Below are 23098 nucleotides of genomic sequence, written 5' to 3'. Positions count from 1 at the left end.
AGAAAAAAAAATTACTCACTCTGTTCGTAAATTTTAGTTCGAATTTGTACTAAAACCAGAAAAGAATTTAGGAAGGGGAGTAGTTTACAAGATTTCCTTGTGATTTATTTCTGCATTTTCTTCCATATTTGATACGCTTACCAACCAGTCAAGTTTGGGGGAGTTTCCCATATATTAACTTTAGGAAATGAAATTACAGTAATACTATTGCTGATATTATTAATGGGTCCTTAATTACTTTGGTACAGCACCGTCTGAACTGTATACTATACACAACTGTTTATGTATCGCACGTTCTTTGTAGGTTACCTGGAGAATTGGGAATAAATGAATTAACGGGGTAATAACCGGCTAAGCTAGCGCTCACTCCATCCCGAAATAATTGTTGTACAATTTTATCAAAATACGTATGCATTTAGACATGTTATATTGCGTAGTTCCGTTCATTTTGAAAAGGAAAAAAATGCGACATTTATTTGGGACGCTATTTATATGATTGATGGAGAATAATCGCATGAGGGAGCCTGTCTCCACCAACCATTCTAATCTCATCTGACTAGATTGGTCCAAAATTTCGGACAGCACCATCTGACCTTTTGCAAAGCATGGGCAAGGCGGTGCGATGTTCTTTCTCTCTTCTGAAGAATGAACCCTCGATGCAATGATATTCTTCGAGCATATCTCCATCCTAGCAAGAAAATAGTACAGTAGCACAAGTTTTTCTGTGTGATATCGTTTGGCTTGGAATGCAGGCATGCGTGCGCGTACACCAAACACATTGCTGTGGTGTCCTGATTTAATCTGGTGGCGCGGGCGCCTTGAAACTGAAGAAATCATTTCTCGTGCATAGGGAAGATAGCGGTGTTTGTGTGCATATGTTCCTATCACAGGTGGTCACGGTCTGTTTGCTTTATCTGACAAGTACACGAACGATTATTGGACCTTTGGTTTGGCTGTTTTTCTGAATTATAGCCCCTCCGAAGTGTCAACAATTTTGTACCAAGTCACTACAAATTTTGTATAAGTGAGACATTTTTTATGAAACGGAGAGAGTACCTGTTGGCTTATTTATTTTTAGGACATTAAAACCAGGTATTCAAAGAACCCTCTCGCGCATCTGGGCTCCTAGGACGTACGATCTTGTCTTTCGGTTATTTATGGCTGTAAGGTCTCGGTGTGATACTTGGAGCGACCGCCCCCGTATACGGGTTTGATCTCTGTGTTTTTAGTGCTAATCCCTGGATCGACTCACTAGCACACACAGTTTTAAGATGTAATATCATAGAACAAAGGTCTCAATATTACAACGCATCATCCAGAAATTAAAAGTACTTACAAATTCGCATAACCTCATGGGTTAGCTAGAATTAAAACAATTATTCAACAGCGGAAAATGAAAGATACAAGGGGTACATCAACACCACAGTGAGAGTGTGTTGGAATATAAGCCCGTAACCCAAAGTTCAGAACGTACGCGTACTCTTCGTCGGAGCTTCCTGCATCATTAAACGATGCAGCCACTAAGGTCAATACATTGAATGTATTGCCAAATCAATAGGAGTTATATCAGAACCTACCAAGTATATGCATAATCTGGCAAGGTGGGGTTCAGACTATTTGCATAAAAGCTTAATTGTTTAATCCTATCATTTTAATCAAATAATTTTGTCACTATTGGACATGGGGTAGACACACCCATGCTCCTATTAAACTAAGGACATTGAGTACACACATCAATGCTCCTAAATCCAAGTTCAAACCATTCATTTTATTAAGAAATTAGAGTGAGTGAGACTTTCCTTACAGCTCCACTATCCAGTTGCTTATAATTGTCCATAACCGGGGATACGGCTAAGTACTTAGTTTTGACGCTCTCGAGAGTTTGTACACATTCCACACAAGAAACCGACGGGTTAATCCCTTGCTGTCAACGGCGTCGATCACGAGATTTTCAGAGGTAACTTCCTAAACCACCAGAGAATCACGCTCCCCCTACACAGGCTATCTCAGTACAATTCTATCGGGTCTAGGTTCATACAACATACTCTATTCTCGCCAGAGCCCATTTAGCATTGTGGTTGTACTGGAAGCTACTAAATAGGAAACTAGTCCAGTCTCGGTTACCCCAGGAGACATTCCACATTTGCGACGCAGGCGCTCCCATAGACATGGAGAGACGACTCATAGAAATGGACCTGACGCCGCATAACATCAAAATCCTCAAAGCCGACCACCTAGGATGGTTCATTAAATTAATTGTTTTGCATTACTCTAATAAAACATCTCATTTCTCCATAGACATAACAATATCATAATGTAGTAATTTCCCCCACGATACTACCATAGCTTAGCATTCAACTACAAATATGGCAAATTGGTAGCAAGGTAGTGGCAAGGGTAAAATTATACTACCTGGGAATAGAGGTACAAGTAATATTCCTAATGCAACTAATAAAACAACTAGTGCATAGTAAAAATATTTGGAAGATGATCAAAGTGAACTTGCCTTGTCCAAGGTTGTGGTACTTCTCGCATTCTTCGCAACAACAAGGTTCACAATCCACACAATCTAAAATAAAAGAATACACACACACATAAACATGCTATTCAATACAAAAACACGCCATGATGCAATAGTCATGAAGATGCACACTAAGGTTGGTTTTAAACTTAACATGTTTAGCTTCTGTTTTAAAGAGCTTCACAAAAGGTTTGGACAGATTATAAATTAATAAAGGGGTAATTACTTTGTATGAAACAAAGCTGAGCTTTAATTAAAAGCTTATTTGATATTTGTAAAGCATGAAGCAAGATTAAATTTGTGTGACAATATTATTTACAAAATAATTCCCTTCTGGTCCTAATGGACAGAGAGTATACTCAAAACATTTTTCAACATGCTAACATGTTCAAAACTAGTTTGAAATAATTCATATGAATTTCAAACCCTAATTAAGCATTCTGCAATTTGCTTCTGTTAAAGTTGTTCAAAGTCCAAATTAAACCACGCCAAAAGATTCTACATGTTGTGAGAATTCCAGAAAGGTATAGAACTTCAAATTTGGTCAAACGGTTTAAAAGATACGATGTTTTGAATATCCAGGGGTGTTTCTGCATGATTCCCATTTTAATTCGGCTGTGAATTAAGTTTTAATTTTAATGGCGACACGTGGCGCTATCCTACTGGTCGGTACCGGTTCGGGTTAATGATCTAATCTCAGCCGTCCAAACAAGAATCAACGGACAGGGGAGGTTGGGCTTACCGGCGACGGTGCTAGGGTTCCGGCGGTCGGCGGCGGCTCGGGAAGACAGCGGCGCGGCGGTTCCGGTGTGCCGGCGGGCTCGGGGAGATGACGGCGGCGGCGAAGCTCGGGGGTGACTGGAGTGACGCCTAGGACGACGGGAACGAGGCGGCCGGCGGCGGAGCTTCGGGTGGACGACGGCGAGAGGCTGCGGCGTTCCAAAACAAAAACCAAATGCATCAAAGGATGCGCCTGAGAGAGAGGGGGAGGAAGAAGCAAGCAGCGGCGCGAGGGACTCACCGGGTCGGCAGCGGCAAGCTCGTGAAGGCGGCGGCAGAAGCTTTTTCCGGCGAGAAATTTCGGCGAAACGAGAGCGAAAACGGGCGAGAGAGATGGGGGAAAAGAGAGAGGAGGTTGTGGGCTTCGGGGTGACGCGCTCCAATTCGAAGGTGGGGCTGCGTGGCCGGAGAAATCGGGAGGAGTCGTGGCCGGTTCGGACGCGGTCGTGGCCAGGGAAAGAGGAGGCAGTTGGAGACGAAGACGGCGGCCTGACAGTGGGGTCCACCTGTCAGCGGCACGGGCAGGGCGCGCGGGCTAGGCTGGCTCGGTCGGGCGCAGGTGAGTGGGCCGGTTCGGCCCATTTGGTCGGGCCGGCCGCTGTTTTTTTTTTCCTTTTCTATTTTCTGTTTTTGAATACCAATTTTGATTCAAAGCTCCAATTTAAACCAAATAAATTGCAACAAAAAATTTAAAATCATATTTTCATATGATTCAACTTTTTTGACAAGAATTTCCTCAAAATAAAATATTTTTAAAAAATATTTTTGTCTATAAACTAGCCTTTAGGGCTTTCTAGCTATTAAAAATAATTTGTGATTCAAATCAAATTCAAATGCCAAGATATGGGGAAGCTTTATGAATGCATTAAACCTCTTTTTATGCTAAAACCCTCATGGGTTAAAATGCAATTAACCAAAAGTAAGAAGAAAGTCAGATTCAAATAAAAGTACCTTTGTTAATGGGTTTTTCTGAGTTAAACTTTAGGGTTTTAAATGTGATTAAATGCAAAGGTGACATGATGCTTATGAAATGCAATGCATATGAAGAGTTTTGAAAAATAGGATGTTATAATCCTCCTCTTCACCAAATCAATCATGATACTCTCTCCGTCGGATGGAGTATAACTTTGTGGTAAATCTAAGACATTTATTATGAATCGGAAGCACATCTTTTTCATAGTGTACTTATCCCATATTGTGAATGATGGTATGTTTTTCTATCAACACAGTCAAAACTTAAACAAGTTTGACTTAAGACAAAAATAGACCTTTTTTGTTTCGAAACAGAGATAGTAGCCAGTAACTTGTAGTAGCATTTTTGTTTCTCTGTCTAGTTTACTTTCTATTCCCTCCGTTTGGATTCATATGGCCCACCCAAATTTCATGCCAAATTTTGACTAAACATTTCATTGGTAATACTAAATTACTGCGGCACAAAAGATGTATTGTTGTATTCGTATTGAAAACTAAATATAATTTGAATAATTGTTGATTAAAGTGTGGCACAAATTTCAATAGAAGTCTTGTACACCCAAACAGAAGGAGTAACTAACTAGCTATTGCGTGCTACTAGGAGTAGTAGTACTATACACATACAAGTATACGTTTTTGCTCTGGCTTGGTACGTACATTCGTCACGTGAAGGGAAGGAACACCGTGCTTAAATTGTGTGTGTAGTGGTATTAGTACGACGTATGGATATATCATGCGTGCTAGTAGCATGAGAAAAGGACAACGAGCTCTTTAATTAAGAAGACAGGTATCCGTCAAAAAAAAAAGACATGTATATAATGGGCCTCGGGAGCAGTCCAAAGAGAGCAGTGAGTGATGGAGGTCGAGTGTTGCTTACCCTTAATAGGGCCCATGGGCTCTACCCCAAATCCATTGGCTCGCGCCATATTTGTAGACCATGTTCGAGAGAGCCCATCAGCTCACGCCCAGCAATTCTCAAAAAAAAAAGAAAAGAAAAAAACTCACGCGCAGCAGATCATCACAACGGGCATTAATTCCATAAAGCATGAGCAGCTTGAAGAACAACGGAGACACTTCCACTTTGGTTGGTGTGACTGGAATTAATGGACTTAAATCAGCCTTGTTCAGTTGTTCCCCACGCACAAGTTTGCTATATTGTGGAGCAGTAGAACCATATAATGTGGGTGACGCAACAAGGCGCGGCAGGACTGACGAGTGACGACCTCTGTCTGTCACTGGCTAAAGCACAGCGGTATGCATACGCGCGCTGTGATGGTCTCGAACGGTTGCTAGCTTTGTTGCATCGGTCGGTCGCCAATCTTTGCCTACCTTTTGCCGTGCGATCGACCGATCACGGTCAGTATATACATGTAAACGGGGTGCTTCTTGTGCGTCTCTTTCGAGCCACCAGAGGCGTGCCGGCCCTATTCACGGAAATTAAACTCTCGTCACGCGGACGTACAGTATACACAGGGCATTACGTGTGCACGTCCACTGTGCACCGGCAGCCACATGCAGAGACAAGGAGAGGAAATTGCACAAACCATTTATCTTTGGTCACCTAGTGACGGAGAACACCCATTCGATGTCTTTTTTGCGTAAAACACGTACTATTCGTCTAATCCGTTGCAGATAAGTCCTAAACCGGGTTTTAGTTGTTAACGAGGTTTTTGACAGGTGGGGCCCACCCGTCAATGCCAAGCATTGCCATTGTCATCCTCAGGCTGCCACTGGCTGAAGCGTCGTCGGGGGGATGACCCCGGTTAGGGTCATGATGACACGCTTTAGTGGAGATGACGAGATGACGAAGGCAAAGCCGGCACCGTTGAGTCAAACTAATACTAACCAAGCACCCTGATCTCGGCCAGCGCCGAGATGTCTCAACGGTCTTATCCTGACCGCGCGGCGCAAAATAAAGCAGCGCTATTTTCATCACGGGAAAGCAGTCGTCGCTTACGTTGCGGTGCCAGGCGACTGCGCAAAGGAAGCACCGAAAGAGAATCTCTGACGGGAGCCAGCAGGTGACAGCAGTACTTATTGCAGTGTGCCAGGGAAAGTAAAATTGTCTTGTCCCCTGCGGTGCCACCCGGAGGGAACCAAGCCGCGTGCCCGGCGGGGCCCAAGGAAGGTGACGTTAGGACTCGGCCCGCATGTTAGTGTGACACGGGCGGCCTATAAATAGAGAACTACCCCTTCCCGAGGAGGGGACGGGCACTTAAGCATCTAGGATTTTCCCCTTCTTCTTCTTCTTCCTCAAGAATACAGCTTCAGCAGCACCATTGTAGAGTTTGCTTATCTCGGCTAATACAACAAAGCAGGAGCAGAAGTCTTACCTCGGCAAGAGGGCTCCGAACCTGGGTAAATATGTGTGTGCTTGTGCATCTGTGTGTGTTTCCCTTCACGTCCTCCCTCCTCCGGTTCCTCCTTCGTACATCGGCCCCAACTTAAGCCATCCTATGGAATCTGCCCTGACACCACCACGACAAGCGTTGCCGCTGCGGCGGCTCCTTCTCGCCTTGCCCTTCTCTGCGTCGTCCTCTTGGGAGTCGTCGTTGCGCGGCTTGTCAGCGTTGTCGCAGCGGCCTCTATGGCGCCGTCGTCGACCGGTCGACGATGTCGAAGGCACCCGGCCGGCTTGGGCTTCTCCACCAGTTGAACGCCCAAAGCTGCACCACGCCTTTGCCACCCGCGGCCTTGTCCCTGACAACTGCGCACCGGAGCTCGCCCAGACGCCCCTCCGCCTCCTCCCTCGGCGCGTCCCAGAACATGGACACGCTGAGGCTGATCACGCGCGGGGTGCGGCCTTGTCCTGCTTGGTCCTGTGCATTGTTGGGTTCGTTGCATAGGAAACAAAAAATTTCCTACGAGAAGTGCGGAAGAAAACCCAAGAATATATATACTAGATGTATGCAACGAGAGGGATGATGAACACCATACCCTCGTAGACCGCTAAGCGTTACGATCACGAGATCGTTGTTGGTGTAGTGGAACTTTCAATGAGATTAATCTCAGTGCCGAACGGACAGCACCTCCTTGGTATCCACACGTTCAGCTTCACGTCGTCTCTTCCTTTCCTTGATCCAGCAAGCGAGAGGGAGAGGTTGATGAGATCTTGGCAGCACGACGGCGTGGTGACTATGGTGAATATCCCCACGGGCAGGGCTACGCCGTGCACGTGAGAAGAGGAGGAGAGGAGGGCTCAGGGGAGAGAGATCCAACTGAAGGCTTGGTGTATTCTCCCCTTTGCCACCCCCCCTCTATTTATATAGGGGTAGGGGAGGGGGTGGCCGGCCAGATCTGCCCCTCTTTCCAAAAGGGGGCTGGCGGCTAGGGGAGGGAAACCCTAATAGGGTTTCCTCCCCCCCCCCCAAGTTACCCTTTAGCCCTAGGGTGGGCTGGCCGCATGGGCCTTGTGGGGGGCAGCCCCCTGGCCCATTAAGGCCAGGGTACTCCCTCACAAGCCCATGTAGCCCAGGGATAGGTGGGCCTCAAGGTGAAAACCTCCGGATCCCTCCGGAACCTTCTAGAAGCTTCCCGGTCAAAACCGGAAAATATTCCGAACTTTCCGGAACCTGAAAACAACTTTCCATATATAAATCTTTATCTCCGGAACATTCCGGAGCTCCTCGTTACGTCTAGGATCCCATCCAAGACTCCGAATCATAATTCGATATCATCATCATTTATCTCATCTAACCCAAGCAACATGAAACGTTAAGTGTGTGACCCTACGGGTTCGAGAACATGTGGACATGATCAAATATCAATAACCAATAGCGGGACCTGGATGTCCATAATGGTTCCCACATATTCCACGAAGATCTCATCGGTTGAACCACTATGTCGAGGATTCAATTAATCCAGTATCCAATTCTCTTTGTCTCGCGATATATTACTTGCCCGAGATTTGATCGTCGGTATCGCCATACCTAGTTTAATCTCGTTACCGGCAAGTTCTCTTTACTCGTTCCGTAATATAATACCCCCGCGACTAAACACATTAGTTGCATGCTTGCAAGCTCATTAGGATGTTATATTACCGAGAGGGCCCAGAGATATCTCTCCGTCACAAGGAGTGACAAATCCCAGTCTTGATCCATACAACCCAACAAGCACCTTCTGAGATACCTGAAAAACACCTTTATGATCACCCAGTTACGAGATGACGGTTGATGCCCACAAAGTATTCTTCCGGTACTAGAGAGTGGCATGATCTCATGGTCTAAGGAAATGATACTTGACATAATAAAACATAAGCAACTTAAACTTAAGTGACACGATCAAAAGCTATGTTTAGGTTTGGGTCTGTCCATCACATCATTCTCCTAATGATATGACCTCGTTATTAAATGACAACACATGTCTATGGTTAGGAAACCTTAACCATCTTTAATCAACGAGCTAATCTAGTAGAGGCGTATTACGGACACGGTATTTGTTTATTTATCCACACACATGTATTTGAGTTTCCAATCAATACAATTATAGCATGGACAATAAACATTTATCAAGAACAATGAAATATGATAATAACAAATTTATTATTGCCTCTAGGGCATATTTCCAACATGCATGGCCCGCCATTGCCGCCACCTCGGCCGCAGAGGCCGACTCGGCCCCGACTATGACCCGCCTCTTGCTCCGGCTGGCCAAGCAGTCCAGGATGGCCACCATCACCATGTCCTCCTCTCGCACTTGATTAGGTAGCTCTCTCTCGGCCATGCATGCCCCCAGCTGGTTTGTTTTCTTCACTTGGCCGTCAGTTGCTGCTGCTAGGATTAGGGACGGCGGGTAGTAGACGTGACCGTGGTGCGGCACGTTGAAGTAGAGCTCCAGGGCCTCGCACTGCAGTAGGTGTGAGTGGCGGTCTGACGATGATGAGCTTGGCACTAATGGGTGGGCCCTACTGTTCAGAAACCTCGTTAACGAGCTAAAACTCAGGTTAGGACTTATCTACAACGGATTAGATGAACAGTAAGTGTTTTGTGCAGAAAAGACGTCGAGTCGGTGTTTTCTGAAACAAGACGATCAAAGATGAGTGGTTTGTGCAATTTCCTCGAGACAGCGACTTTACCTCTCCCTTTGCATGCATGACTAATCCGATCGATCTTTCACTTTGACCGCCTGGCCCTATGTATTTACAGATATATACTCGTGCCTTCATACGAATTTACACACACGAAAAGGTTGGGTTAGGCATAAGTCGGGCGAGAAATAACTATTTTAAAATCTGGGCTTACAACCATCGGACGATCCAATCAATGAGACTCATGGAAAAATTAAAATGATCGTTGACCGACAAATATACCTATTTTTAACTATTTCTAAGTCAACTAACAAATAGACACATCTTTTTCTAACTAATGATTTTCTGTGGGTACGTACGTATACCAATCGCGTCTTTTTTCTTTCTTTTGAAAAGTACTCCCTCCGTTCCTAAATTGTTGTCGAAATATTACATGTATCTAGACGTTTTTTAAGAATATATACATCCATATTTGGACAAATTTGAGTAAAAAATTATGATCAGAGGGAGTACCTTAGTGTATGTTACATTTTCTCCTTCTTTCTCTCTTTTTTTTTTGCGGGTACCTTCTGTCTCTTTATAGTTAAGTTTCTACTACTGCTACTAGCTAGTGTAGGTGTACAACTACGTGTATTTTTGCTCTAGTTTAATTCGTACTACGTATGTGTCATCTGAAGTGAAGGAACACCGGCCGTGCCAAAAGTTGTGTGTGCACTAGACTATCGGTACTAGTTTTAACTGCAGTAACTGCCGGTACTCGACCGATTCCTTCATCATTCCTGCATGCCATATTATCTACTACCGTCACACACGGACCGTGCTTTGCTTTCATGCTTTGCCGGCCGGCGGCATCTCGCAGCAAAAGCTACTACTTGTACACAAGTCTCTCATGTAATTTTAGCTTACCTCATCCATCTTACCGGCCATGACCAACCCAAGCTTACAAGGCCTTAATTTGAACGAAGCAAAAAGAGAGAAAACGTTTCACTGCACTGCATCTGCATACTGCATGCGTCTGGGTTTCTGGCCTCTCTGCCGTCGGCATGCGTACGTACGTACCAGCTGCAGCCGCATGCATCATCTTCTGTGGCCCTGTGGACGCATCTTCTTTCTTTTTTTTTCTCCCTGCCTGCCTTAATTTGCTTTTCTTTTTGTTTCGTCTTCCCTTGTTGCTAACTCCACTTTGATCCAGACAATTCAAATTTCCAATTTCGCCTGTCAACAGTTGATGGTACTAGTACTTTGTTGATGACACTTGTAAAATGCATTGCTTGTGTGGGAGGGGTATTGCTAGACGTTATCTGCAGATTACATATCATGTGTAAGCAATGCTTATAAGAAGGTGGGACTAAGCAATGTTGTATTAACCTCAGACAACAAAGGGAGTGTCTATTTCTCGGTCGCCTAAGAAATAGTTATTTCTCAGTCGACAATCGTAGCCATTCAATGAAGATTTTATTATCCGTCGGACTATATTAATCTTACATGAATCTCAATGATTGAATCAAAATGTTGTTATCATCGACTAAGAAATAGTTATTTCTCAGTCGCATAAGAAATAGCAAATCCGGACAACAAACTACAGGCAAGTAATTTGTGGGTCGCTTGGACTAGGAACAGCACACGCACAAGTGAGATGGACCGAAGCAACACGAAGGGCTAGATAAATTAAGCTTTGCTTGCTTGTTAATTATATCTACACAGGCATCGTCTCTCACTAGCCAGCTACTAGAGCTTAACACACACACACACACACACGCAGACAGACATCTCATCGTCATCATCATGGACGCCAAGCTCCATCGATCACACATGACACAACACAAAGTAAAGGAAAAGAAAACGAAAACACAGCTAAGGCACACTTGGCCGCCGCCGCCGAATGAAGAATCTCGGGGCCGGCCTTGAATCTTCTCGATCGATCGATCATCATCTCCAGCTCCGGCGAGAGAGAAAAGGCAAGCTCTCGTGGTTCAGAGCCAGAGCGCGCCGGCGTCCTTGAGGAGCGGGACGAGGGAGCCATTGATGTGGCAGGCCATGACCTTGTCCACCCCGCCCAGCAGCCTCCCCCCGACAAACACCACCGGCACCACCGCCCCGCCATTGCTGCTGCCCGGCAGCAGCTGCGCCAGCGCCGCCTGGATCTCCCGCCCGGCGCCGCCGAGCTGGTCGAGCTCGTACACGGCCGGCCCCACCCCGAGCCCCAGCAGGAGGCGCTTCACCACGTGGCACATGCAGCACCCACTCGCGCTGAACACCACCACCGCGCTCCCCGACGCCATCGCCGCCACACGCTCGTACACGATTGCCGACGACGAGGAGGAGTCGTCCGGCGACTCCATGCCGCCGCCATTGGAGACGACGACGCCGCCCTCCACCGCCACCACCTGCTGCTGCTGCATCCTCATCATCTTCTTCTTCCTCCTGCTGCTTCTATCTAGCTAGTGGACTGGTGCCTTGTGGTGCCTAGCTAGTGCAAAATTGTTTCTTTCTTGGTAAGCAAAATGCAGGGGATCAAGCTAGATGAGGATAACGGGGAGAGAAGGGAGGTGAGCTTATATAGCCGAGGATGAAGGAAGGAAGGAACAATGCGAGGTGTGTGTAGGGAGAGAGGGGATCAATGTAATGGAAGAGCTGGGGAAAGAAAGGGGAGTCAAAGGGACATGGATCGCTTTTTGCAGAGGCGGTCGCCAGAGCTGATCGATCCATCCGGAACGAACCCGGCATGCTCTGACCACCCAGTAGCCCAGTACTCTGTTCCACCCCTACCTCCCTTGCACAAGAGAGGTCACAGAGTGAGGATGAGTGAGAGTAAAAGCTAGCGAGTTGGAGGAGGAGGAAGTTAAAGTGACTGTTGCGAGCGTAGGCATGCGGTTGCTACCTAGCTTTTGTGGCCTAGAGGATGGAGGAGAAGGGGGGAAAGGAAAGGAATGCTGGCCGAAAGATGCATGGCGATCCTCTCCTGGCTCTACCTAGCGCAGCGTCCACCTGATGTAATGCAGCCGCTGGCCTGCTGGCCTGGACGTTTGTTGTTCATGTTGTGGCACATCAATCAACTCTACCTCATGCATGGCTGGCTCTAGTGAAAAAATCAATGTATGAATACATATATGGTGGTCCCACCAAGGAAATTCTTTTTTTTTAATATCTAGTGTATCACATTTTGAAACGTGCTTTAAACATGAAGAATAAGGATGAAGGGTTTCGTGCACCGAACGAGTTCACACAAAAGCTCAAGCTGATGGAAAAATGGAGACAATTAATCCACTTATACTTCAACAATAAATAATCTGTCAGGAATCTCAATGATCAGATTGGGTGGTTAATTATTAGCAGCTAGCGACGTACAAGTCATTTCTATGTCTCCTTAGAAATAGAAATAAAATATCAAATCTCAAAACCAGGTATTGTACTACCTCGTCAAAAATTCCCAAAGTGGATTTGACCATTTTAAAATGTATTTACATTACCATACACCTGTCTGCCACATTGCCCGCACCTTCTAAACAGCTAGAAAATTAAAACCAGAAATATGATGAGATTCAAATAATTCTTAATTTTGGAAATAAAAATTACTTTCGAAATCAAAAGCTCGAACTGTTATTTTGGACAAATTCATAAGAACGGCGTTTGGAGGAAATTCGGGGGAAGATATCGATTTCCAGAATTCTTTAAAAAGTTTCCAAAAATGAATTTGTTTGTTGGTATTGTTTTGATTTTATCATTTTAGCGACGCAAGCAGGGTACGTACTTAATCAATCCAGTATCGTTTTTGTGACTAGGGTGCTGTTGCATCTGCACCGTACACGGCGTGATTGCGTCAAAATCAAGATCAAGATCTTTCTCTACAGTTTATATTTTAATTTTCAAAATGAAGATCTTCTCTACAGTTTATATTTTAATGTTCAAAATCAAGATCTTTCTCTACAGTTTGATTGTTCCTTTTAAAAAAACCAACTAAGTTTGAATATTTTAATGGTCTTGAACTTGCGATTGTCGCATATATGATCTCACAAACACGTAGGTACACCTCAGGCTTGTAATCCGAAACAGGTTTGAAATGGTCAAAATTAAGCTTTTTTAGAATGGCCGGTCTCGGAGAAGTATCATACGGAAATTTGAAAGCCGAGGGTTCTGTTTTAGACTGGAGTAACAGTTGAGGCTCTGCAGCCATTAGTGACCTAAGTAGGGTACTTAATCAATCGAGCATCATTCTTGTATGTCTAAGAAGAGCGCGCACATAATGTATCCTCATCAGTAACGCGTAGAAATAGAATGCATGGGCACGTATGTGATGTGACTAGGTGCTGTACGTTGCAGTTACTGTACTGATCATGTCCGGGAGCCAAGAATTGAACGGCATTACGGCGTGAGATGGAGTATGGACGGCGAGCCTAGCTACATACGTGCAATGTGGATCGTCAGGGCATGCTGCAAGCAGCCGACAAGCCGACAGCGAGCACAACGTCCGCCGCCACCGTTAATTTGACTCCCCCGGGACCCACCCATGCACCCCGTCACGTCGGCTCGTCACCTCCCGTAGGTACGTGCAGTACAGTACAGTACGGATCGATCCCCACATTGCCATTGCATTACCTTGACGTGATGGATTCTTGTGCAACCGCCATGCCCATGGATGATGCGTATGCATATATAACCGTCGATCCATCGTACCGTTCCTCTTCGTGACCAAGCCACACCCACAACATGCATGAGAAAGATGACCTGCCGCCACAGATGCATGATCGAATTAATTGTTTCTGTACGTACGTACTTATGCTGTGTACGTATAAAACTAAAAATACACGCTAGCTCGCTGCATGCATTGCAAGCTCGGTGATTTTCTGGTTTTTTCTAGTACTATTAATTGGTGGCCAGAGAAAGTACTGTTTCTCTCTCAACACATATGGAAATCAAACCCAATAACATTTTTTCGTGCACTTAACCCAACACATATGCATTTTCTATCTCATCTCTTATTTTATTTTATTTTGAAATTCCCGTACGTACACTTATTTTTGAATCTATTTCCAACAGGAAGCACACAAGTTAAGTGGCAGTACAAAGCATGAAGCAGGGACGATTAATTAGGGCCAAAGCTGGTGTTGCATGGGGGAACGTGTCCTCATCCTCATCCTGATCTCCATGCATATGTCTACCACCAGACCAGAAGAGCAGAGAGCAGGGTGGTGTGGTGATGTTAAAATGCGGTCAAAGTGGGGGAGAGAAATGGCGTGAGCACATATCACGCCATCGCCCACTTTTGTGCCTAGCTCTGTCTGTCTGTCTGCACGCGATTCGGCTGCATGCTTCTGACGGTCGATCGATCCAGCTCGCAACCAATTCTACTGGAGGGCCTCGCACATCTTTTGGGTACATAAGCCTTATATTATGTGCTGCTAGGTGGGGTCAAAAAGCTAGAGTCTAGAGAGAGGAGAGAGCCCCGCATGACGCGTGCTTGGCCGGGGCACTTACAAAGCTAGCGGTTCCGTGGTCCCACCCGTCATGCACGGTTACGGGCAGGGATGGGGCTTAACTGGAGTAATTAGTAATTCGACTGTCTGATTGGGCTCCGACTAAGACAAGCACGTAGAAACAGAAGGTCACTTTTTGCTTGATCTGATGTGATGTATCTATCTTCTCGTTTTGGATACCCGTACATGGATGCACACCCGGCCTCTCTCGTGCAGATCTCGTCTGGGTCATTTATTTACTGCCCCTTGTCTCTATGTTGACGCAAGAAATAATCGATCAATTGGGTTTTGAGGATTGGCCATCCGCTGGCTTGAGGATTGGCCCGACTAGTTGGTTTTTCTTTCGTTCCCTTTGTACAAATGTGGTCTTGTACCTTGTAAATTTTGAGCTCCGAGTTTCCATTCATTTTCTTTGTGCAATTTCAATTGTGTGTTTCATTTTGGAGAAGCTAGCTTGCTAGTGCTAGTATTAGCTACTAGACCGGATCGTGACACTTTTGACCGACCGATCGATCACATTCTTTCGGCACCTTTTCTGTGTGGCCGATCCTGCACGCCCGGCCAATGTGTGCATGCAACCAAGCTATAGCTACTCCAATGTACAGTAGCTACTAATAGCCCGGTGCTTCCGCTGTTCTTCGGCCGGGCGCGTGCATGCACGCAAGCTGCATGGCTTTAGTTTCTTTTTTGCCCTGACACGCATGTACGAGTACTCCCGGATCGCGTGGTGTCCTTCTCCGGGTGCCGTTCCATGCCGGCGTCTTCCTTTTGACGCCTTCCGCTTGTGCGCTTGCTTGCGAATCGGCATGCACGCATCAAAGGCCAAAAGGTGACTTTCCGCCCCGGCCGCTCCCGACGACGGACTAGCAGAGCTATAGCCGTAGCGTTTCGAGAAGCGGCCAGATCGACCACTAGCTAGCTAGCCCAGACGATGAGACCAGACCAGGGCCAGGCAGAGTGGCCGGCCGGTCATTCGTTGTTGGCTCCACCGTGCTTGGTCGCTTCGTCGAAATCGACAAAGCAGAACTCGTGCTAAAACAACAAAATCACAAAATGAAACCGACGCGGAACTATTTAAAATAGCTCCTAACATTTTTCTCAACGCCCGACAGCAACGAGCTATACTATGTGGCTCAGCGTCTTTTCTCTTGGCGTTATGACCCTGTCAGCGTGGTCAAGCCATCCGGCGTGGCCAGGCATGTCTCCACGCACTGGTCATGTAACGTCTTTTCGTGGGATGCTATACTCAACATCTTCACGCCTAGATGAGAGGCGCTATGCATGGGTTTGATTTTCATGCGTATAAATCAGATTGCTTCAGAAGGATTAATTAATTGCGTAAGGTTGCTCGCACTTTTGCTATAAAAACATTGCAATGATCGTTCCTTACCTGCATGGCATTGGTCTGTGTGGTTATTTCACTCTAACTAACATAGTTAGGTGTTTGATGCGTTGCCCACTAGAGTTGTATATTGAGTTGAATATTGCTAGCACTGTTTATAAGTTTCTGATGGCATCATATTTCGTGGTTCCAAAAGTGCTTCTCATCTTTTCATGCAGCGGCAGTGTCCAGGCTTGAAAACAAAATGCACCGGCGCAGCCTGATGATGGTTGTGCATGCAAAAGAGAAGTAAGAGTACTTGCACCATGTAGTACTTCGATGAAACGGAGACCGAAATTCGGATGCCCACAGGTTTTTGCAGCATAGCGCCTGTCATCTAGGCGTGAAGATCTTGGGTATAGCGTCCCAAGGAAGGACGCTACATGACCAGTGGGTGGGGACATGCTTGGCCACGCTATCTGGTTTAGCCACGCTGACAGGGCCATAGCGCCGAGGAGAGAGGCGCTGAGCTACATAGCATAACTCATTGCTGTTGGGCGTTGAGCAAAAGGGTTAAGAGCTGTGAAATAGTTTCGCGTCGGGTTTATTTCGTGATTTTGTGTCACCACGAGGTCTGTTTCGTGGATTTCGACAGTCGCTTCCCCTTGGCAGTCGGCACATCCATCTAATTAACTCTGCATGCATGCATGCATCAATTTTAAGCGCACGCGTCTTATCTGTCAACACAGTCTTCTCAGCCTACTTTTCTTTTGCCCTCTTAACTCACAGTTGCCTGGTTTTGCTTCAAAGTGTCGCGTTCACATATTTTTATTTTACGGTTTTTATATATATTGAGAAGTTGTCTGGATTTTTAATTAGAGATCAGTTGACGTGCTCGACCGATGAATATTGATCCAACGATATAATGTGGGAGAGGAGAGAACGGGGATGACCATCGGATCTTAATCCAACGTATCTCTATTCCTTTGTCGCAAATCGGAGCACTATAGTCACATATGCATAGTTACTGGTTACCCGAAAAACAAATGGAGTGTGCTAAAGCATGACAAAAGGCTGAGCGCATCGATGCAAGGCATGCCATGCATCACTACTACAGAAAGGCTTATCAGTAATGGTCGAAAAACAACATCAGTAACGGTCAGGACCGCCGTTGCTAACTTCGTGTTACTGTCATCAGTAACGGTCGCAGTGACCGTTACTGATGTATATATACATCAGTGGCGGGCGGGCCGACATGACTGTTACTGATGTAGATATCATCAGTAACGGTCGCGTTGCCACATCAAAGCGGTCGAGCGACCGACACCGATACATTTTGGGTATTTAAAATAATAATTAAAATCACAAAAAATGCACAGAAAATACACAGAATTGTATATACAGCACAGCACAGATTGTATATACAGCACATCACATAAAAATACATATACAGCCGCATCACATCACATCACATCACATCACATCACATCATTTAGACATACAAATGTATATAAAGCCACATCATTTAAAGCAAGTAAAGAATACAAAACTATCTCACTTCACGACATTGATTAGAAAGTGTCAAAATTTCATAGAAGCATAATTAAAAAGTGCCAAAATTTCATAGAAGCATATAAAGAATACAAATGTATCTCATTTCAAACTAGGTCCTAATGTTGTGGGTGAACCCTAGACACCACTTGTTCCACGCGTTCGTAGAAGTCCGCACTAGGCTTGATGACCTCATTGTTGATGAGATGGGCGAACTCCCTTTGAATGTTATACACGACCCATTTAGGTCGGTGTCCCATTGTCATTCGGGGCCGCCAGTACTCTTCCATCGCCGCGAATGACCCCTTCCACTCAGGCTTGAACATGCTGGCATTCTCCATAAGGATGTGACAGCAGTAATAGGCACAGAACACACTGCCGGGTGGCTGTTGCTGGCAAGGGAACCTGTGGTTGTGGTGAGGCTCGTCATTATAGCCGTTACCAGCTAGTTTTCCCTTGGTCGCCACTTTCCAGGCAGTGTTAATGAGTGATTTGATGGGTTTCCAGAACCTACCTCGAACACCTTTCTTCAGAAGTAGTGAATCGAAGTAGTACATCACGGACCAAGGCAAACAAATGAGTAGTGTGACCCAATGGTCTCTGTTTTCAAAAGAAACAAACTTTAGTATCTAAGGGTGTATAAGAAAGACTGAATTAGAAAAAACAAACGGTTCCATATATAAAATTGAACTTACTCCAAATTAAAGAAGAAGAGGATAAAGTCGTGGTTCGCGTATTTCTCGAGACATGCCACCAAGTATTTAGATGCAAGGGTTCTTGAGGCATCCTTTTCTGACTCAAGACCGATGTCACCGTAGTTGAACATCGCGGGATCTAAAATGGCTACTTTTTTTTACCTCCATTCGCCGTAGTTCTCTTATTTGGTATGCAGACCACAACCTTAAGAGGTTGATATCAAGCTTTTGGCGGTTGAAGAGGTGGAACAGTGCTTTGAACTCCACACCAAAGGTGATAGGACGTTCCTGAATGTTACCGGTTTCTTGGTCAAAGAAGCCATAGTCTATTGGGATTCGAACATTGATCTGTTGGGCATGCTATTGAGAACCAGTGAAGCTCTTGCATCTCTCTGAACACGGCACGCAGGGAATCTTCGGTGACCATCGGTCTTTCAGGATAGTAAATAAGCACCCGGTCAAACTCCCTAGCCACGAAATAGGATCCGTCTTCGAATCTCTGGCCTTGACGGGGTTCTTGATGAGAATGTCAGGCCTATTGTCCTCCCAAACTCCAGTTATGTCAGGCACATAGTATATCTCATCTTGAGTGACATTGGAGGACTCCTTGATGGTCTTGCCGCCGCGCCCCCTCTTTTTATGCCTCCTCTTATTGTCCCATGCCTTCTGCTCCTCTGCCTTGTACTTGTCATCGATCTTGCGGCCACCCATGGACTCAGCGGCACCCAAGAGAGAGAAGGTAGGAGGGACGCTTCCAGCCTGTGCCGACCCTGTGGTCTGGCTATTTTTGAGTTGTGCAGGCATCGACATTGCCCACTCTTCATCTCCGCCAGCATCGACAGGAGGAAGTATCCTAGGGAAAAGGCCGAGCAGCGAATGAGAAGTACCTTTGTGGGTGGAGGGAGATGGAGTCAATAGACAGCCGGCGCTGCTATAGAGAGATACCAAGCTCCTAGGCCACATAATGCGGTAGTTTGGACAACCGCCTAGGATATCCACACCTTCCTCCGGAGGTAGCGGGATAGCATAATCCCGATGCTCCTCGACGACGGAGTCCACCATCACACTCGCTTGTTCCTCGTTCATAAGAATGATGTGCACCTGTGGCGGTGATTGTCTGGGCATCAGGCGGCCAATGGCCCCTACAGGCTTCCCAGGCTTGTCAACGTGGATACGACACTTCACCGGTGCCTGCGCGTAACAAGAAGAAGGCATATGTGTGTAAGATCTTTATTCATGAAGGTAAGGAGTGAAAAAGTGTTTGAAAAGTATGCTTACAAGGATGTTGTCGCTCGGACCCGGATCGTTATCCCGGATGCCCTCGCTTGGGTCCGGTTGGCTAGCGGGGGGGGGGGGGGGGTTGTCCATGCTAGCAGCCGGGCTGTAACCTGGGGTGTAGGTGTCTTCGTCGTCCATACATGTGTTGGAGGCGGCGCTGCCCTTCAATTGGGTGCTCTTTCGCGTGGGAAGAGGAGGGAGGAGGTTCCTCAAACTTTCCACTCCTCCCCCGAGTATGGCGTCAAGGGCGGGGTGGTCTTTGGCCAATGCCGACACCAAATGATGGACGGCTTGCACTGCATATTCCCGTGACACCTCTTGAGACACGATAGATGCCTGCTCTCGCGCCGCCGCCTTACCTTGTTCTATTATTTCAGTAGAAGCGGTTAGCTTTTTCCAGACCCTGCTTCGCTTCGGAGCAGGCGGGAAATAATCATCCCAGCAGGCCCCTTTGCCTTCCCCTAGAACACGGCCCGTGTGCTCCGCCTTTTGCAAGCCGGCGGTCACAGCCGACTCCCACTTCTTGCTTCGCATGGAGTTGTCGGAGGTTTCTGACCTCTTACTCTACTCCCATTTGTGGGCATTTTCCTGTTATCATATAAGACAGGACGTGAGTCTATATGGATCAGCAGTGTCATAATTAACGCCGAAAACAAATAAATGCACGTGAACCCTTACCGTAAATTATTTTAACAGGCGGCTCCATTGGCTCAATGCCCGCCCACTCCTCGGGTGTCATGTGCCGACGTGCATATTCTCTAGCACGTTGGTCCTCCAGCATGTCATGCACTGGAGGCACCCTACGTGCCGCCTCGAGAATTCGGTCCTGCTTGTGCCAGACCTTCTTCTTCCCCTCTTTCCCTGCACTCTCTAGCCTGTGGTTCAAGGGCTTCCTCGCGCGCAACGCTCTCATACGTTCACTCTTCGCAATGAAGGCAGGGTCAGACGATTCCTTCTTGAATTTTTCCCATTCGGCCTCATCAGTTACCGATGGCCATTTATTCTTGATGATCTCATAGGGTTTGTCCATCCACTTTCTAGCGGTGGTTTTCCAATTAGCAAGTCCATTGTGCACTGATATGTTGACGGCCGCTAGGAATCGCTCGCGCCACTCGTCAGTGACTTGGAACCTCCTTGCAACGTTCGCGATGCACGTGTTTCAGACGACTTCGGAGATGTCACTCCACTCGTCGGTGATCTTACAATACTTACGTGCAATGGCTCCACAAGTCCACAGGTCGTTGCGAAAGACTTCTGTGCCTCTCAGGTGACTCCGGGCGGCCTCTCTCAGAGTGCCGGGTGACCACGTAACAGAACTCCTTCAAGTTGTGGCTCCCCCTCGGCGTCTTCTTCCTTGGCTTCTTAGCGGGAGTTTCAGAAGGCTGCGGGTTACTCTCTTCCACCCGTCGCTCGTTGTCGCGCTCTTCTGAACGAGAGCTACCTGAGCCAGAGCTGGCAATTTGCTCTCCCGATGAAGACTCTTCATCGACACGATCTACCTCCTCCCGATCAAGAACTGATTTCTGGCTACGCTTGCCCATTTTGTACCTATGCCATCAAAACCATCAAATATATATTGGCCGAAAATTTTGGCATGACCTATGCTAAAAAACTAGCAATTTTTCTCTATTAGGAGCTCGAAACCTGCATAAAAATCCCACCCGCATATGTACCCCCTCGGCACGATGGCCGGCCCCTTCTCCCATAACCCGACACGATGGTCGGGCCCACAATTCACATAAATGAAGCACTTGGTGTATATAGCTAAAATCATAAGTAAACAGCATGTATATAGCTGAAATCATGCTCTTTCTGAAATTATGTAGAGCTAAATTTATGAACTGCATCACGCAAACATGTATATTGCAGCATCTAAATTATGTATAGCTACATATATAGCTAAAATCATAAACATGTATAAATCATGCTCTTTCTGAAATTATGTAGAGCTAAATTTATGAACTGCATCACGCTAACATGTATATTGCAGCATATAAATTATGTAGAGCTACATATATCGCTAAAATCTTAAACATGTATAAATCATGCTCTTTAATTCAAATCAGCAATCTAATTCAACTCACCAAGGAGCACACGAGCACATCATACAAGGATTAGGAGCACAGGAGCACATCATACAACATTTGTAATTTCAGTGAACCCTAACACTTGTAAATAGGGGCAGAAGCAGCAATTCCTAACCCTAACAATGAACCCTAACCCTAACAGTGAGAGGGAGGCAGAGGGAGCGCGCACCTTGTGGGTCGAGGAAGACGGCTCGGTGACGCAGGGTTGACGGCGGGGAAGAGGAAGACGGCTCGGTGGTGCGGGCTCGGGGACGGCGGAGGAAGACGGCTCGGGGCGGAGCAGGAATACGGCGAGGAGGTCGCGGGCGAGGACGGCCGGGGAGGTCACGGGCGAGGTCGACGGTTGCTCCGGGCGACGACGACGAGGCCGTCGGCGGCAGGCTCCGGTCGAGGACGGGGAGGCGCGGGCTCGGGGCAGAGGAGGAAGACGGCACGGAATCTGGCGCGGGCTCGGGGCGGAGGAGGAAGGAGGCGAGGACGAGGCCGTCAGCGGCAGGCTCGGGGCAGCGCGCGGGGTCGACGGCGCGAAAATTGGGCAGAGCGTCGCTAGGGTTAGCGGGGCGCCCACTGCTGGTCTCTCGGTTAGGGGAGGACGCGCAGGCGAGAATGAGACCCGACCGTTTCGTCGTCTTCTCTTATATACCTTACGTACATCAGTAACGGGCGGGTAAGGGAGCCGACCGTTACTGATGTGCCTATTCTCATCAGTAGCGGTCGCGCTAGGATGCGACCCCCACTCATAAGCTCTTGTGAGAAATGCCCAACCACTCATCAGTAACGTCACGCTAGGCACTCATCAGTAACGGGCGAATGAAAGGCCGACCGTTACTGATTATTATACTTACTAGTATATCAAGTTTGATGAAAAAATTCATGCATTCGTCTAGTATTTGTACACCACATCATGTCTTGTGTAGTATTTGTACACCACATCATGGAATTCACTAGTAATCTGTGCTAAATTAAATTCAAAAATTTCATCAGATGCATAAACAAAAGTACATGGATCACACATAATTTCACTTAGTACAAATTTTGCATTAAGATTCAGTATGAGTACATTATAATGTGACTACTAGTGCTTCTCCTTCGTTCGGTAAGTCATAACTTGACTCCTCGCAGAACTGCTTCTGAGGTAGGGTTTTTGTGGTATTTTCTCGCTCTCGTTCCCCTCACTTCTTCTTTTCCCTCTCCTTTTCCTCGTTAATATCGTGCGTTCCGCTTCTTCGTCATCTGCGGCGGTCGTCGGATCATGAACACCTTCGTAGTTTTTTTGTGAAGTAACTCCGTCCACTCCGACAATGCTTCTTTTCCCTCTTCTTACTACGACGCGGCCTTTATTTGCCGGGTTGTCTATGTATAATACCTGCTTGCATTGTTTAGTAAAGACCCA

At 46.5% G+C, this 23098-nt stretch overlaps 1 protein-coding gene across 1 annotated transcript; it reads right to left on the bottom strand.

The window, feature by feature from the left end:
• Window positions 1-10942: 10942 nt before the first annotated feature.
• LOC100834573 (glutaredoxin-C9) lies at window positions 10943-12248 on the bottom strand. Its single transcript, XM_003561417.4, has one exon. The coding sequence runs from the start codon at window positions 11708-11710 to the stop codon at window positions 11273-11275; it is 438 nt and encodes a 145-aa protein (XP_003561465.2). The 5' UTR covers window positions 11711-12248; the 3' UTR covers window positions 10943-11272.
• Between the last annotated feature and the right edge of the window lie 10850 nt (window positions 12249-23098).

This window comes from Brachypodium distachyon, chromosome 1 (genome assembly GCF_000005505.3).
Source record: "Brachypodium distachyon strain Bd21 chromosome 1, Brachypodium_distachyon_v3.0, whole genome shotgun sequence".
NCBI classification, from domain to species: domain Eukaryota; kingdom Viridiplantae; phylum Streptophyta; class Magnoliopsida; order Poales; family Poaceae; genus Brachypodium; species Brachypodium distachyon.
The sequence above is the reverse complement of the archived record's forward strand: the minus strand, read 5'-3'. Positions and strand labels throughout refer to the sequence as shown.